At 39.2% G+C, this 19,079-nt stretch overlaps 1 protein-coding gene across 3 annotated transcripts in view; it reads right to left on the reverse strand.

The window, feature by feature from the left end:
• The window catches only part of ryr2a (ryanodine receptor 2a (cardiac)), a 105,996-nt gene that overhangs the window by 8,940 nt on the left and 77,977 nt on the right, over positions 1–19,079 (reverse strand). For 2 of the 3 annotated variants that reach the window (XM_059531500.1, XM_059531499.1), the window contains 17 exons: positions 18,961–19,034; positions 10,746–10,826; positions 9,915–10,003; positions 9,703–9,831; positions 9,525–9,629; positions 9,350–9,431; positions 7,975–9,281; positions 7,045–7,118; positions 6,832–6,964; positions 6,657–6,743; positions 6,350–6,574; positions 5,908–6,038; positions 5,083–5,125; positions 4,846–4,979; positions 1,824–1,884; positions 1,586–1,732; positions 1,124–1,258 (listed from right to left, as the gene is read on the reverse strand). In XM_059531500.1, the coding sequence (XP_059387483.1) occupies positions 1,124–1,258; positions 1,586–1,732; positions 1,824–1,884; positions 4,846–4,979; positions 5,083–5,125; positions 5,908–6,038; positions 6,350–6,574; positions 6,657–6,743; positions 6,832–6,964; positions 7,045–7,118; positions 7,975–9,281; positions 9,350–9,431; positions 9,525–9,629; positions 9,703–9,831; positions 9,915–10,003; positions 10,746–10,826; positions 18,961–19,034 (3,037 nt within the window). Of the gene's footprint in view, positions 1–1,123; positions 1,259–1,585; positions 1,733–1,823; positions 1,885–4,845; positions 4,980–5,082; positions 5,126–5,907; positions 6,039–6,349; positions 6,575–6,656; positions 6,744–6,831; positions 6,965–7,044; positions 7,119–7,974; positions 9,282–9,349; positions 9,432–9,524; positions 9,630–9,702; positions 9,832–9,914; positions 10,004–10,745; positions 10,827–15,014; positions 15,033–18,960; positions 19,035–19,079 lie in introns of all 3 variants that reach the window. The other variant, XM_059531498.1, reaches the window with a different exon arrangement.

Below are 19,079 nucleotides of genomic sequence, written 5' to 3' on the forward strand. Positions count from 1 at the left end.
CGCTCTCTCTCTCTCTGTCTCTCTCTCTCTCTCTGTCTCTCTCTCTCTCTCTCTCTCTCTGTCTCTCTCTCTCTCACTCTCTCTGTCTCTCTCTCGCTCTCACTCTCTCTGTCTCTCTCTCTCTCGCTCTCACTCTCTCTGTCTCTCTCTCTCTCTCTCTCTTTGTCTCTCTCTCTCTCTCTCTCTCACTCTCTCTGTCTCTCTCTCTCTCTCTCTCTCTGTCGCTCTCTCTCTCTCTCTCTCGCTCTCACTCTCTCTGTCTCTCTCTCTCTCTCTCTGTCGCTCTCTCTCTCTCTCTCTCTCTCTGTCTCTCTCTCACTCTCTGTCTCTCTCTCTCTCTGTGTCTCTCTCTCTCTCTCTCTCTGTCGCTCTCTCTCTCTGGGTTTGTTTAGTTCATTAATTAGTCTGTTGTTCTAGTCGACTGCTCCGGCCGTTAATGAGCTACGGTCCTAATGACCCTCCGGTCGTTTGTACTTAGCAACAGCACTACCATCACAAGAGAGCGATGTTCTCATCTGAAGAACACATTAAACCACACGCAGCACAGGAAATCACATCAGACGCTAAATATCAGAGGTGAGAGGTCACTCTCAGGGTCAAGTGTGATGTACTCCATCTACAATCCCTCAAGAGAAACACTAGAGCTGAAGTTCATGTTGAGATCTCTGATGTTTGCAGACTCTGGTATCTGAGCAGTGTTGAGATCTCTAGAGTAACTCTAGAGGAGACATCCTCTGAAGCTGAATAAATCATCTCTCCAGTGATGTGTGGTTTGTTCGGAGGACAATATTTGTCTGAGATACAACTATTTGAAAATCTGAATTCAAATGAATTCTTAGCAATGTATATTACTAATCAAAAATTAAGTTTTGATATATTTACCGTAGGAGATTTACTAAATATCTTCATGGAACATGATCTTTACTTAATGTCCTAATGATTTTTGGTATAAAAGAAAAATCAATAATTTTTACCCATACAATGTATTGTTGGATAACACTACAAATATACTCAGACACTTAAGACTGGTTTTGTGCTGCAGGGACACAGATGTGCTCTTGATTGACTCATGTGTTTGTTAGTATTGTGATAATTAGCTTTTAGTGAAAAAATGTTCACTAACCGTTAGCATGTCGTCACACTTCATGTCTGGTGATTCTCCATCTTCACTCTTGTTGTAGAATTTACGGAAGAAGTTGAAAGCCACCACAGTGTAGAGATAGACCACAACCGCCAGCAGACCGACGGTCAGGACCAGCTACACGCACACACACACACACACACACACACACACACACACACACACACACACACACACACAGAGTTAAATCAGTACTACTGAGCTCATATGTGTGTGTGTCTGTTCTGAATAATCAATCATCATCACAGCATCTCAAACTGTGAGGCCCTCAGGTGCTACAACACACAACACAATTGTTTAATTAGTATTTTTTATTCTGCAATATTTAATTTCTATTTTTGATATATTAACAATTTTAATACAGCTGTATGTGTCTCTAATGCATACACAGAAGCTGAGCTGGAGTTATTAAAATGATCCGGAACACACTGAACAGACAGACACCTGTTTGCCGTTGTGTGTGACGGAGGACAGGATGGTTCTGAGGGTCTTGAAGCCCATGGCGATGTCCAGCAGGTGGGCGGCGAAGAAGAAGTTGTTGTAGTGTCCGAGGATGGACATGCTCATGTACCAGGCCAGATACAGGAACGACTGCAGGACACAACATCACACAAACCAGATCAGACCTGACCAAACCAGCACAGACCACACACACACACACACATGAGGAGCAGCTACTGACGTTATCAGTGAAGACCACGCCCAGCTTCCAGATCTGATACTTCACATCCACAGAGTTCAGTCTGCAAACAAGAGAAAGAGAGAGAGAGCGGACAGTGAATCCAGCAGGAAGATTTCATTACTCAAATGAGCGATGCTTGAAAAATCATTTAGAATTTGAGAATAATTATTAATGTCAAGTGAGGGATTGTGTGGATGGTGACAGATTACCGCCCCCTGCAGGATGAGCTGAAATAACAGTTAAATAACAACATATATAGTTATGTAAATAAACACTCCAGATAAATTGTCCAGATACTTTGCGCAGTTCTTGAGCCGTTATGTTTACGATGCGATCATGACGCGCGATGTAAAGTCCTTTAAACGCGGGGCATCCGTTCAGTATATGCGCTGTGGATGCCATTATCTTATCGCTGTGTAGTAAACAGAATGGTTCGTGGTGTTTTGGGAACCACAAAGAGAGGTTGTATTTGGTCGGGAGAGTTTGAAGCCGAGCTTTAATAACACATTTTAAGATATCTTCGTTGATGGTTGAATTTTGTAACGCAGAGTGTGAGACTGTATGATCCTCGCTCTGCAGACATGCAAGTTTCCCTTGAAGACGCAGGTTAACCCAGTAATCGCGCTGTTGTGCTTGAAAGTATTGGAGGATTTCATACCTGCACGTCCGGCTATTCAACCTCTCACTGGTTCCAGTGTGATGGATAGACGCCTCAGCATACACATTAGGATCCATAATCTGCCCCTGACTGATATTCACCTGCTCCCCGCCAGTATGTGCCCAGTTCAGCTGTATGTTGTTATTGCTGCACAGGTCATTCAGATCGGGCCAATCCGAACGTACTCCGAATCCCGTAGCTCTGGTATCCAGCTTTCCGCTAGGTTTCTTCCGGAAACCGAGGAAACCTGGTTCTCCGTCTGCAGCATAGGGGACCTTACGTTTGCTCAGATCCAGCAACAGTGAGCCCCGGGCAACTTCACGAACTGTAGGTTCATCGTTATTCAACATATGCAGAAGATGCTTTACTCTAGTCGCTGTATAAATCCACTCAATGTTAGGGATCCCCAGTCCCCCTTCGGATTTATTCATAAAGAGAATACTTCTTGTTGTGTGTGTGTTAAGACTTAACCATTTTCTTACCAGCTGCACGGTCTTATTGTTCAGCTCCGTAAGATATTTTTTAGCAATGTGGACATTAGCAAACAGATGATGAATCTTGGAAAGAGCTATATCTGGAACGGCCTGGAGTTTCATACAGGTCGGTAGAGGACACTGATCTATCAAGTCTAGTCTGCTGGAGTATTCTTTGCAGATATCACTGACTTGCTCGTGCCATTCTCCTGCCACATTAAACATATGTCCTAAATAATTGTATGATTCGTGTCTTGAATAAACTCTAATTGTGCTTCCAGCCATTATGAATGATGGAGGCTGATCACTCTCAGGGACATCCCGTCTTAATCCCAACTTCACGTTTAATCGGTTTCGTTAGTTGATGTCCGCAAATCACTTGTAAAAAGGAATTGTCATATACATTCTTGACTATATGTATGTACTGTTCTGGCAGTTTTATTTCCTCAAGGGAATGAAGCATTACGCTATGTGGTAAAGAGCCAAACGCGTCTCGAAAATCGAGAAATACCGCATAGAAACGGGAGGATTCATGTTTAAAATCATCGATGGCAGTCTTCAAACAGAATACGTGCTCATTCATTCCCTGCCTCTCTATGTATGCTTTTTGTTTTGTTGACAATGTTCCTGATTCCACCAGCCAGGGTAAAATTCGGCATAAAACACACTTCATAAATACCTTGTATATAGTGGGGAGCAGTGATATATCTCTCCAGGTGGAGGGATCTTCTGGAATGTTATTCTTTTTGGGGATCCTATATATAATAGCTCCCTTCCAAGAATCGGGAACTTTCCGGTTAATTAAACAGACATTAAAAATCTGAGTTAATGTCATTATTGAAAATAGTTTTGTTGCCTTGAGCACTTCATAAGTCACACCGTCTGCACCACATGCTTTGTTGTTCGGGAGACTACAAAGCACGCTTGAGATCTCCTCTGCAGTGAAGTCCGAAGTAACGGGGGCATCTTTCGGGTCCTCCAGGTCGAGAGCGCCGCACCACGGAGGACTGCCCATCTGTTGGTGTAACTGTGCTGGTTGGCATTTCGCAGCATAATACTCATAAACTTTATTCATATCATTTATCGCAGGAGGGGGGTCTGGGTAAGTGCTTTTGTTTAGAATTATATCTATTGCCTTACTCCTACGGTGTTCCCAAAGATAGGCTAGTTCGTTTCCGCTTACCACTCTGGGTTCTCTCGTACTGTTGGAATTTGTCGCTTTGTTGAGCGCCGGCTGGATGGTTTCCCGTACGGAGCGCAGCTGCTGATTTATCCATTCAGTGCGCGTCTCTGAGTCGGGCCTCGGTGAGAGTGCTTTACAGACGGGGAATTCCCGAAGGATTCTTACGGTGTATTTTAGCAAAGGTATTCCTAATGGTCTCCCATCTCTGTGAGTTGCTGTATAAGATCCATTTCTGTAGTATACTCCAGATAAGATGGTTATAAGTTTAGTCCAGTAACGCGGGTTAGTTCCAGTGAATTGTATTGTTTGTCTGTCATTAATTAGTTTAACATCCAGGGTTTTCCTGAACTCTCTCTCCTGTGCCTGAAAGCACATCCACTCTTGGTCAGAAAGTGGGCGATTGTACTGTTCAAAGTTTGCCCAGGTGGTATACAAATGTTTACTTTCAGGACAAACATTTGTCGGGTCATGGATTCGCCATCCAATGTTTTGGATTTTACCGCTTCTTAAAGCAGCTTTGTATGTAAACTTCAAGGTTGAAACCAAGCACATTGCGATTAGTCCTGATAATAACATAACTGGCTCTTTTCTGCGTTTTCGCCGGCAGCTACGACGGGTGTAGATGTTACATTTTTTGGTGCAGCGCGTGTGAACCTGCCGCCGCCATGACACACACACACACACACACACACACACACACACACTCACACTGCGGCCAGTGAACTGTCTCTCTTTGGTTTCTTTTTCTCATGGGCGTCACTGAAGTCCAGCGCAGCTTTATCCATCCCGAGCAGCTCACTGATCCGATCATGTCCATAAAACTCTCCATACTTATCCATCACCTACACACACACACACACACACACACACACAGAGTGTTGATTCAGATAGACTGTATCAGAGCCGTTCATCTGTCTGTATGTGTGTAAATGTCTCCAAACTCACCTTCCGCTTCACAAACTTATCCCAGTAATTGTTTGGGAAGGACCTGAGACAGAGATGAATTTCCATCGTTAGATCACAGACACACAATCATCAGTCATGAAGATCCTCATCAAACAACAGCAGTGAAGAATCATTATGAAGCTTTAACACTGAAAATAAACATCTGAATGTTGTTAATGTTCATTTCGTTTAATAACGTTTCAGTCAGCTAAACATTTTACTCTATTTTAAACATTTTTATTTTGTTATTTTTCCTATATTTCAATGGACAAATTTACATTTACTATTTTTAATTTAATATTTTTATTCAATTAAATTCAGTATTATTATCTCATGAACCCCAATTTGGAAAATCCAGATCTGTAATGAATTAAATTCAAAATATATTTGAATAATGTTTGTCATTTATAGAAAATAAATTATGGTATTAAATGTTAATAGAAATTATCTTTTATATTAAAACACACATTAAATGTATCACTAATGATTTAAACAGTTGCTTAATAGTGAAATTCCAAGCATGACAAACTAGACATATACATATATATATATATATTATATATTATATATTATAAGGAAAACAAAAACAGGTGTCCATGAACTCTTGAATAATTTAATTTCAGAGGTAGAGAGATAATAATGTGTTTGAGCAGCACATCCAAACAGACAGCGGGAGTGTCCTGTGCAGTAAATGTCACGGATTATAATGGAGTGAGTCACATGTTAGCATTTTCCATCGGGCCGCCCCATTACTGAAATATTCCTGATTGGAATCAGCTGAGGTGAGAATCAGCCCATTACCCATGAGCCTCGTCTGTCACTCACTGTGTGTTGATGACCAGTCGGTCCCACTGGCCTTTAATATCGTCCTCCGAGGGCTGTTCAGTGATGTACAGACCGTCGAACTCCAGCTTCCTGGCCACTTCCTTCTCACGCTTGAATATCACCAGAGGAACCTGGAGGAGAAACAGCACTATCTATCACTCACCGGCCTTTATTAAAACCTCTTTAGACTGATGCTGCCGGGCGTCTCATCTTTCATGTAGATCTAACAGGTTTATTGTTTCAATAACTGGATTTCATTAGCATAAATTAAACTATATGCCTAGCTTTCATTATTAGGAAATCTGATCCAGTGTCTTGTGTGAATAATATCACAGTTAAAGTAATGTGATCTGTCAAACTCTTCAATTCTGTGAGTTTTGGGTGAATTATTAGCCGCTGAGTTTGATTGTAATGATGGCTCCTGAAGCTGATGATGCTGTACCTTCAAGCAGTAGTAGCCGATGATGCAGAAGAAGGAGATGACGGTGTGCAGGATGGCTAAGATCCTCAGCGTGGGCTCCATGTAGCCGCTGCTCTCCTCCAGCACGAAGTGCACAGCGTCAGGCCGAGCACTCGAGTCTCTCAGAGGATCCCAGCGCACACTGGTGTCTGAAGACGAGCCGAACAACACCTCCTTCCCCTCAGAGACGGCCGAGGACGTAGACACCTGCACACACGACCAAACACACGCTCACACACACGACTCACTAGCAATGAACATCACAAGAACACACTGAGGTGTGAATCACCTTGTAAAACAGCAGAATGAAGTTGATTGCAAAGGCCACAAACAAAGCCAACATTCTCATGTTGTAGAAATTTCGTGCAAAGTAGTTCTGCGGGAGAAGAGAGAGACATGGTGAGATCACACGTGTGTGACGAGCGATCGCTCCTGAGACTGTCTGAGATCTCCAGGACTCTCACCAGCAGCTTGCGTTGGTAAGCCATGATCTTCTTCCAGAAGGCCGACTCCTGCAGATCAGGCTCGTAGTGCTGTCTGACCTTACGCTTCACCACTTCCTCCTTCTTCTTCTGTGCTTTCTCTCCGTTTTCCCCTCTTAGAAAGAGACGGATCAGGAGTCAGTATGCAGGTGTTACCAACACCATCTCTCTACACATCTCCACCATCAGACTTACTCTGCTTTCTCAGGCACGGGTTTGGTCTCGTCCGCAGCTTCACTGTTGTCTGCTGAGGATGAAGAACTCTTCGTCTGACAGAACCAGCAGAGAAAGAGTTAAAAACCTCACAGATTCATGCAATGACTCGAATCGAACGCACCTTTTACGTGTCGACTAGTCTTAGTCCTGTGTCAAATAACCTTTAGTCAAACTGTCCTGTTTGTCACGGTCTAGCTGACTGAAATCTGGGAATTTTAGTCTAGTTTAGTCAATGAAAACATTTTAGTCACACTGTAAAACAGTTAAACTGATAATCGCTAAAATTGACAATCGTGATTTCTGCTGTAATTTAAGAAATGGCATCAGACTCACTGCACTGAATCAAGAGAATATCACTCATTAGCATAAATATAAGTACACTTTCTACATTATGGAAACTGGTGAAACTCAAATGATAAAAACGGTGATTAAAACAACAACAAAAAGGCTTTGTATTGTGGCACAGAGGTGCATAAGTGCATATATATTCAGCCTGTTTGGATTTATTACAGTTTATCATGAGAAGACTGAATAACACTAAAGATCGCTAAACACCAGCTGACATGTTTGTTGATGTTTTCAGATCCTCAGTGTAAGAGAAAGCGCGTGCGAATGCTTGCATGGTTGTGAATATACAGTAAATTAAAAAAAGGCAGAAAAGAGGGATTTAACTTGACATCTGGCAACTGCAAGCATGAAAACTCTTAGAAAGCCCAATTTCTTCTCCTCCTTTTTTTGTTGTTGAAGAATTGGCTATATTTATAAATTTTTTCTCTTTAGTCTCATCTTTTTTTGTGATAGTGATATTGCATGTTGATATAGTCACAGTAAGAGTTGAACCATGTCAGTGTGGTCTTGTCTTGGTCATGGAAGAAGTCGTCAGTGATTATCTTTCACCATAATCATTACCTGGTGTCTCCTGCGCAGCTCTGGTGAAGGTGTAGGTGGAGGAGGGATGGGTGTGTTGAGCAGATCCGTGAGGCTAGCGTTCGGATTGTGAGGCATCAGTTTATACTGCCCTCCTTCTCTCTTCAGATCTAAACCGAATATATCAGACAGGAGCTCGGTGTCGTCTGTGGCCACCGTCAGATCGGCCAGGTCTTCCTCTGGGGAGGTTTTGTCTGTGGTTTTCTTCTCGCTCTCCTCCGTCTCTCCTCTCACCTCGTCTTGAGTCGGATCAGGCATGTTAGCCAGGAGCTCCGACACCTTCATGGTCTTGGCGTCCTCCACCAGACTGCCTCCGAGGAAGCTGTTGTAAACGATCCGGAAGAATCCTCGAGCGACGCTGAAGGCGAAGTGCAGGAGTCCCAGCAGGACGCTCCAGTAGAAGGACACTAGTGTGGTCACCATGTCCTTCACCGTCATCTTCTTGGCTTTCTTCACCTGCTTCTTCAGGCTCTTCATAGACAGCACCTTCATTAAGAGCATCACGTTGTATCGTAAGGCGAACAGAGCGGTTCTTACGGTGGTGATGGAGAAGAAGCCCATCTCAGGACTCTTCTCCTCGGGTTTCTCTCTCTCGCTGTCCTCTTTGCTGACCGAGCGCTCTCCGGCGTCCGACATCTGCGCCGCCAGCTGCATCTCAAAGATGGTGTCTTCACAGAAGTTGACGAAGAGCTCCATCTTCTCCTTCTCGCCGCCTTCGTTGACCACATCGAAGATGAACTGGCGCTTGGACTCTTTGACCTGTGGCTTCTCCCACTGTGTGCGACTGGACTCGCTGATCTCGAAGTAGACGCGCTCGATGCGTTTAGCGCTGCCCATGATCTCGATGCGACCCAGGTAGGGCTGGAAGTAGTTCAGTACGCTCTCGGCCAGCTCCAGGAAGGTCTGGAGGCGTGAGTCGTGGGGCATGTGCTCCGAGAGGTTGGTTAGAAGGACAGCTACGTTGAATCCGATGTCTTTCGCCGGCTCGTGGAAGCGTTCAACGAACTCTTCATAATCCAAGAGCTCGTTTTCGTCAGTTTCGGCGCAGGAGAGCAGGAACTCGGTCTCGGATTGGGTGTAATGTTTGTGGCTCTCCATGGCCTTGTGGAAGTCTCTCTTGGAGATCACGCCTTTGCCGTCGGGGTCGTACTCTTTGAAGGTATCTGACGACGTCAGATCTTTCAGTTTGAGGAACATGTCGAAGAACTTCAGAATCATCTCCACGTTGTTCGAGGATTCCACCAACATGTCCACCATCTGCTTTCCAATGGTGCCGTTCACAACATTTCCTAAAACCAAGAGAAAGATTATCGTTTCGTGAGAATTACTAGTCAATCAATTAACTAAGTGAACTTACCTTCCAACATGGACAAGAGCATCACAACCATATCCTTCTGAAGATCCATGAGCTCCTTCAGCAGCTCGATTTGACTTGAATCCTGCAGCAGCAGAACATCACAGTAACCTCGTTCTGTTACGGTGTATTTGCAGAAGCTTTGCTGTGTTTCTAGAACATGTCTGTAGATGTTTACCTGAGACAGCTTCATCTGCATGTGTGCGAATACGTGTAAGAAACCAACAACTGCGTCCCACAGACGGCTGTGAGCCAGACTCTGCTGATTCCCTGTACAAGGGCCCTGAAATCACATAAAGTGTAAATCAAGTGTGAACCATAAACACGGTGCTCTGATGACTTCCTCCGAAACGCACCTGGATGTACTCTGTGAGTGTGTTGAAGACTTGTTTGGCTACATTGATTGCTTTGGAGAAGTTGCGCTGGCCTTGTTCATCGATGACCTCTTTCCCGGAGTAATACCAGTAGAAGTCACTGATGGACTCCTGCACACGCAGAGCACACGTGTGTCAGATGTGTGTTAGGAGAGCACACGTGTTCCTGATGTGTTCGTGGAGCGATCGCTCACCTGGACTCTGAGCAGGTAATCCACAGTGGAGATGATGATGTTGACCGTCGTGTTGTTCCCCGTCTGTGTTCTCAGGTAGTTCTGGAAGTCTGATGTAGGACACACACTACTGTCACTATCAGAACAGGCAGAGCTACATCGTTTATTACAGACTAAACTGAAGTCACCAAGTCACTGGACATTTGCTTACTAATGTCCCGAGCAGGTGTGTAACGTCTACCACTCCTCTATTTTTCATAATCCTTTTTTCCTCAGAAACACATGAGATTATTAAACTATAATGTTTCTCTATTATCTGTATTCAACAGTATGAACTGAAGCACACTACACTATCTGACATGCTTCACAGTACCAGGGTTTGTAACTTAAAACCATAAAATCGTCACTTGAAATAAAACACATTAACTGAAATAAATACACAAATACATTCAAACCAAATCTACTAAAAAACATTTTAATTCTGTTAGTTGCTAAAAAAAACATTTCTTATTTTCAAATTAGTTTAACTTGGTAAAATTAAAATAACTTTACCTGTTTTGTTTTCTTTTTCTTTTTTATATGGATATGTTCATTTGTAAATGTGTATATAATGTTAACACTTATCCATTTTTTTATGTTATTTATTATATATATATAATTTTTTATGCATGTTTTGATTTATTTTGGAAGAAACGTTGATGCTTTGGAAAATATTGCAAAGAAATTGTTCGAGAAAAAAAACAACCTAATAATAAAACTTAAATGAACACTGAAAGTGTAAAGCAAAACCATGAGCTCGGAGCACTATGCAGGTCTCAGAGATGCTAGAGAAACACTGCTGATGAAGCTCACCAGAGTTGTGTCCCTCACAGAGCAGCTGCAGGAAGCGGAAGAGGTCACAGGTGAACTCGTCGTCTCGCAGGACCTTCTCACCTGCGCAGCAGCAGAGTCAGACTCAGAACACAGCGACTGTAAATGAGCTGGTCCTCAGACGCCTGCTGTCAGACTCCGTCAGCACACAGCACTGACACCAGCACCACGGCTAGTGCTCAAATACACCCTTAAAACTCCACCACAGCAGACCATGTGCTGCTATCACTCATTTATGCTTGACACCAGCTGGTTCGTATTATTATTGATTGTTGCATTGTGGTTTTATTTGTCTTTTGATTCTGTACAGCACTTTGGAACAACACTGTGTTCTATTTAAATGTGCTTTAAACAAAATTAATCAAAACGGAATTAAAAGCTAATACAACATTCAGAGATGTAAAAATGCATTGATTTAAAAATAAAAATGAAACGCATCAAATCCTTAATTCTGGTGTCTTTATAGGTGTTGATATTAGTTAATGCATTACTTATCATGAACTAACAATACACAATTTTCTTTTTACAGCATTTATTATTAATTGTTGGTAATATTTTGTAACAAAAATTTGTTATGTTAAATCTATCTTTTTATGTTAGTTCACAGTTTGTGATTTAAAAAATGTATTACCGTATTTTCCGGACTATAAGTCGCACTTTTTTTCATAGTTTGGCCGGTCCTGCGACTTATAGTCAGGTGCGGCTTATTTATCAAAATTAATTTGACATGAACCAAGACAAATGAACCAAGAGAAAACATAACCATCTCTAGCTCGCGGCTGGAGACGGTAATGTTTTCTCTTGGCTCTAAATAAATGCGACTTATTGTCCTTATATATGTTTTTTCCTCATCATGACGTATTTTTGGACTGATGGGACTTATACTCAGGTGCGACTTATAGTCCGAAAAATACGGTAATTCATGTTGAAATTAACATTAAGTAGAATAAATGATGTAGATTGTGGATGTAGTTATTATCATATTTGATGCATGTAATAAAGTTAAAGTTAAAAAAGCCTTCTCATAGTAAATTGAGGACTGAGGATTAGATAAAGAAAGCGCTGTGGCTTCAGTCTGAGGGATCTGACAGAGAGACGTCTGGAACATGATGGAGAATCTTTCTGAATGTCACAGGATTTGAGCTCTCAGCTAAACACAACGATCAAAACCTCCAGGAAATCACACAGACATGATCCTCTCACAAGCCGACCTGAAAGTGCTCGACCTTTCTTTAGTTTAGAGTATCTGAGGGATCCTGCTGCTCCCTACATAGACAGCAAGTTAGGATGCAAAGATTGGATGATTCATTAAGGCCAAATTCATGTCTTCTTCAACACAGAAGGCAATCTCTACGACGGGTGAAAAAGTGAGAGAAATGACCGGGCAAACCCTATTTCTAGAAAAGTCTGGATTTTTTTTTACAAAATGCAATGGAAACTAGAATCTTTGATTTCCAATGTATTCGTTGAGCAACTTAATTGCATTTTGTAAATACAAACTAATTTTGATTTTGATGGCCGCGGCACACTCCAAAAAAAGTTGTGACAAGGAAATATTTTAAAAAGTGAAAAGATTATAGAATTTCCAAGTTAACATTCCACTACAAGCAGGTGAACTGGTCAGGTGAGTTGCTGTCTATGTAGAGCACACAAAATCATTTAGCAAAACCTTTACACTTTCAGCTGAGCTTCTGTGACTTCAACTACACATTACTACAATTCACTTTAATGGAGCATGCAAAACAAACAAATTACTGCTGTGCATTTACTACACATTATGATAAGAATATACATGTAAATCCACAATAATATATATGACATATATCTGTGGTTTGGTTGGACTTCCTCTGGTCCATCATTAAAAGGTCAAACTGAAGTGATGACGCGTGATCAAACCAGTCGAGGGAAACACAAATGGATGACAGGAGAGAAAACACAACACTGATCTGCAGAAGAACACAAACAAACACTCGGAAGAGAACATGTAGGACAAAGAAACGGCCTGACCATCAACAAAAAGAAGAAGAGTGGAGCAAACAGCAGGAACGACAGCACACGACACCGACCAATCAGAGCGAAGGAGGAAGAGGAAGAGACTGCTGCTGAGAGACCATCATCATCATCATCCTCTCAGAGCAGCTCGGCCACAACAAACCACAGAGACACGCTCCTAACCAAACACCCAGCCGCTGCGCCTCTGACAGGAAGAGGAGAGCAGGAGCAGGAAGGGGAGGAGCTTACAGGCTATAGATACGCCCACTGCTTTTGGAGACTGCAACAGTAAACGGGTGTTTCTGCATGACTGCCACTCCCTCACCCATCTCATTAACTAAAAACTCTTTCCCAAAAACCTTTTCCTCATTATTCATCTTTACTACTTTACAAATGCATTTTATGTGTAGATTTCAATCATTTAATCCTCGTCCCAGACCTGGACGTTCAAAAATAAACAATTAAAAATAAAATCCTTCGTAAAAAAAATGACTCCAAAAAAAGAAAAGAAAAAATACTCTAAAACTATAAAAAGAGAGTACTCTAAAATAAATAAAAAGAGAGTACTCTAAAATAATAAAAAGAGAGTACTCCAAAAAAAGAAAACTCTAAAATAATAAAAACACATTACTCCAAAAATACTCTAAAATAATAAAAGGGTACTCCAATAAAAGATAAAATACTCCTAAAAAAGTACTAAAAATACTCTAAAATAATAAAAGGGTACTCCAATAAAAGATAAAATACTCCTAAAAAAGTACTAAAAATACTCTAAAATAATAAAAGGGTACTCCAATAAAAGATAAAATACTCCTAAAAAAAGTACTAAAAATACTCTAAAATAATAAAAACACATTACTCCAAAAATACTCTAAAATAATAAAAGGGTACTCCAATAAAAGATAAAATACTCCTAAAAAAGTACTAAAAATACTCTAAAATAATAAAAGGGTACTCCAATAAAAGATAAAATACTCCTAAAAAAAGTACTAAAAATACTCTAAAATAATAAAAAGAGAATACTCCAAAAATACTCTAAAATAATAAAAGGGTACTCCAATAAAAGATAAAATACTCCTAAAAAAGTACTAAAAATACTCTAAAATAATAAAAGGGTACTCCAATAAAAGATAAAATACTCCTAAAAAAAGTACTAAAAATACTCTAAAATAATAAAAAGAGAGTACTCCAAAAATACTCTATAATAATAAAAAGGGTACTCCAATAAAAGACAAAATACTCTTTAAAAAAGTACTAAAAATACTCTAAAATAATAAAAAGAGCATACTCCAAAATAAATTCTCTAAAATAATAAAAAGAGATTATAAAAAAAACTCTAAAATAATAAAAAGAGAGTACTCCAACAAAAAATACTCTAAAACTAAAAGAGAGTACTTTAAAATCATAAAACGTTTTACTCTAAAGAGTAATCATATTACTCTGTAATAACAATAAAAATATTCTAAAATGAAAAATATTTCTCTACAGTAATAAATATATTGTTCTAAATTAATGATAAACATTCTTCTGAAATGATAAAAAAATATTTTACAAGTTCCTCTAAAATAGTAAATATAAAAATAATTACTAATAAAAATATTACTGTAAAAAATGAAAGAATATTCCTCAAATAATAGATATCACTCTAAAATAATATTTTTTTCTGAAATTATAAAGAATATAAAGAAAACAATACTGCTCTAAAATAATCCTAATGATAATCTAAACAAAGCATAATGAACATTTCGTTTTTTCAGTATAATTAACAGTGTCCAAATACAATTTTATTTTATTTAGGAAATATAATTCTAGCTTCTAGCCAGAGTAAAAAAAAACTAAGGTGTCAGTAAATTTTCAAAAATTATTTAAAATGTAATTTCCACCACGGAATTAATGATTCTCCAGTGATCCTGTCTGAGTTTAATAAAGTTTAATTTCACAGTTGAAGAAACACCCTTAAATATGAACTTACTTCGCACGTCAACACTGCTGTTTCCTGTTATCGGTGAAGTGGGTAAAAATATTGGTCAAAGGATTATCGGCCTCTCGAATCAAAACAGCGTCCCTGTTCTTTCATCTAGAACGAAAGAAACTGTGCAAATCCTGAGAGCAGAGCGGAGACGCCGCGTGATTGGCTGCTGCTCTGGGGGGCGGGGCATGTGACAGGAAACGCAGGGCAGAGGGAAGGTGTTGGGCTCAGGGCCTGAACAGTGGTCACACACAGCTAAACCACAGCAAAATGGCAGAAGGCATAATTACCACGCTCATGAGTGATGACTGATAAAGGGGAAGACGGTACGGAAAAAAAGAAAAAAGGAAAGAAAAAAGTGAGAGGTCATACAGGTCACAAGGTCAGTCGCTGTTGATTGGGAAATTCAGACTTGGACTCAATTAGCACCATTCTGAACAATCACAACACATTTCATCTGGCCACACCGATCACAGCCAATCAGAGCACAGATGCTGTTTAACCAATGAGAATTCACGCTGGGACAGAACCCCGACACTGAACTGTGATCAAGAGTCTGACTTCAGCAGAAATGATGCTGACTGAATCCAAACCTGAGTGAAAAAAGTGCAGAACGGTTTAGAGAGGGATTCATGACAAAACAAGTCCAAATTCAGAGAGAAATAAATAATCAGAGGAAGAAGGTTAAAGGAATAGTGCAGACAAACAGGAAGCTCCTGCCACGGTTTACTCAGCTTCACGTCTGCTCAAACCTCCTCAGTGGAGATGATTCACAAAGCATCATAAGACCTGGAATATAGTGCAAAACTCTATTCATGAGGAGTTTGTGTCCTTTCTGGAGCCTGACAGACGTGGTCACTAAATATATCAAATATAAACTCCATCCATCTAAAACATTAGTCTATAATAATAACATTCTCTAAAATAATGAGAAATATTACAAAAAAAAACAAAACAAAGAAACATTTAAATGAAATATTACTCTAAAATAATAAATAATCTTACACTATCATGATAATATTACTCTTAAGTATATCAATTAACAAAGGGAAGTAGATATTTAGTGTTGGTTATTTTAAAACATCAAGATAAATTAAATGAAAATGGGAAATGCTACCTTGTCCACTAGCTAAAATAAAACAGTTTCAATATTTTATTGCAGTTAACATTTATTTTATTTCAAGTAAAGAAAATGTTTTTTATTTTTATATTTAAATTTTAGTTATAACATTTTTTACGAACTGTCTCAATCAGTATGTACACCAGAGGTGGGTAGAGTACCCAAAAACTGTACTCAAGTAAAAGTAAAAGTACTTCTAGAAATATTTACTCAAGTAAAAGTAAAACTAGTCTTGAATAGTTACATAAGTAAGAGTAAAAGAGTATCGGATAAAAAATCTACTCAAGTAGTTAGTTACTAGTTACTTTGGGTCATATATACTGAGCCTATTTTTATTTAGATATATAGATAAAATGTATGTAATGTATGTGTGTGTGTATAAATGTATATATTTCATCAGCCTTTACTCCAATTTATAATTTTATCTTCCTCAAACAGATGCAAAAGCCTCTAAGTGCCATCTGAAATTTTCTTATGAGCTTTTTTTTTCAAGCTCGTATTTAAGTTCAGTAATTTAACTTCAATGACAATTAATAGGTAATTTTAATTGCCAGTAATGTGAAATAAGTGAACATAAACATACAAGCTTGATAAAAATGATCATTATTGAAGGACATTTCAGATGGCACTTAGAGGATTTTTCATCTGAACTCTTCATATTTAGAATAACCTAAATAACTGCATCAAACAGAGGGGCGTGTTTTACTAATAATTTGTTTATTTTTGCACAAGGCACTACATCGTTTTAATTATTTTGGTGTTATCAGAATACATAACACTTTAAAATTAAACTTACCAAAATAATTGAGTAAAAATTCAATAAAAGCCAATGTCATGTATGTATTTGTGGTGGTATGGAATACTATTTTATAAAGGTTTCGAGGAAATAAAAAAAGTTAAATGACTTAAATAGTTATTTTATAAATATTGTTATTTTTAAAGTTTAATGTTAACTTATTTCTACTCAGTTTTATTTATTAATGTACCAGATGCAGTTACTCAGATTTACTACATTGTTTAGAGTGTATCCTCCATCTGTTTGCATCTGTAGATTTCTTCTAAATTCACCAATTTAGATTTCTACATTTCAGGGGGAAAGACTCTTGATGTAAGTCAATAACTGGGGACGTTCTGTATGCAAATTAGGCGTCAACTAGTTAAAATGCGCACATTTGCATCTAATTGACAGGGAAATGCAGGTAAATAGGATAAACAAAATAACTAAAGCATATCACCTGGTGGTGATGTATGCTTATTTTATTAACTTATTTTATTACATGGCTTGGTTGAATTCCGATGTAGAATGCGGTGTGTTATAACCAACAGACCGCTGTGCGGAGTATAACAGAGCGTTGCCATGAAAAACAGAGCGTTGCTATGGACTCACAGGATTCTAACCGTAGAGACGGAGCGGACTATTTTCTTTAGCGGAAGCAACACAATCAGGTTTAACAATCGGGGGAGAGGGAGAGGGAGAGCTTCAGAACTCCTGACCTGATATTTAGATACTATATTTCAATTAATATATTTGTTTGACAGGGAAGCTGTGTGCAAACAGAAATATATATTATTTTTCAAAGATAAAAAAAAGCATCCCAGAAAAAAGGGCACTTTCTCTCCAGGAATAAAAAGGGCAGGTGCTGAAGCCCCCTTTCATGTCTATGTGTGCACGTGCCTGGCCCAAGTTATTACCTGTTAAACAGTAGACAGCACACGCGGTGTTCATCTAATAAGGATCTCCATCGCTAGCAAATAATAGCCTTTGCAAATCTGCTTTCAATTCAGTGCAGTTCCATAGCCACGTTTTCAACGCTGCTGATGTTAAACGTTACAACTCCGAGTTAACCGCTTCGGCAGGGAACTGAACGACTCATTCAAACTGATTCATGAACCAATTCACTCGTTTGCCAATTGGTTTGATCAAGCCTTTGAACAGAATTGACTCAAAAGAATGAATCATTCGCGAATGGGCATCGCTCATTGCCCAGAGAAAAGTAGACGGCGCGTTTGGAATAAACTGAAGCATTTATAACATTTATTGCATTAAGATAAAGTAACGAGAGGAGCGCCGCCCATAGTAACGAAGTAAAAGTACAGATATTCCCCCCAAAATTTAACTCAAGTAAGAGTATAAAGTACCCATCTTTAAATATACTCCGAAAAGTATTCGTTACCCCAAAAAATTACTCAAGTAAATGTAACAAAGTAAATGTAACTCGTTACTACCCACCTCTGATGTACACAGTATTTATCTTTCAATACATGAATATGAAGATATATTTACTTATTATTTAAAACTATTTAAATGTTTAACCATTGCTTTCAGAAAAATGCAAAGGCTTATATTACTTATTATTATTATTATAATTATTTTGCCAGCTCTGAGTCTGGGTCATTTAATTCTAAAAATGATTTAATATGAGTGAATGTTGATGTTGTGTTCAACTGAAGGTTTGGAGCGACGTGACGAGGACTAAACGATGACAGAGCGTTCATGTTTGGGTGAACTAGTCCTTTAAAAGTCATGTTACAACACAGCAAACATAAAGAAACCTGAAAAAGAATATAAAACCCATGCTTCATCTCTCAGACTCAAATGAAATGAGCTTTGAAAATAAGTTCAGTTCACTTAAAATGGCAAAAGCATCATACTTGATAAAGACACAGAGAGAGACAGCAGATGTTAGGGAAGGGATAGTGTCTCACGCACACTTCTGAGGGATCTTTTCTCTCATTGCACCCTAAAATCATCAGGAGCTGTTTTTAGATTCATATCTATCTGTATTTCTGCTCACAAACGTCTGAAGACCCTATCAAGCATTCATCATCATCATCATACACTCAAACGTACACAAACGTAAAGAAAAAGGAGAAAATAACCCAATCAGACAAAGACATCTTCAGAATGGATTCTGGGATACATGTCATGAGCGCTCAACACAAAAGTAGCATTACTGTAGTTTTAAATCAATAATTGAACTAAATTAACACAGAAATGGAATGATAAATCAAGAGGAATGAAAATGATGATTAAAATGACCCGCTCTATCACATGACAGAATTACACAGATCAAGCTCTAATCATAGTTATTGATTAAAAATCATAGAAATCATACCTGATCCCTCCTCCGTCACCATCCCGAGACCTTCAGCTTTATTCTGCCTCTCGAAGGCGTTGAGATCTAGAACACTGGAGCACAAACACTGTTCACTATGATCACACACACAGTCATGT

Source organism: Carassius carassius, chromosome 39, assembly GCF_963082965.1.
Source record: "Carassius carassius chromosome 39, fCarCar2.1, whole genome shotgun sequence".
Lineage (NCBI taxonomy): Eukaryota > Metazoa > Chordata > Actinopteri > Cypriniformes > Cyprinidae > Carassius > Carassius carassius.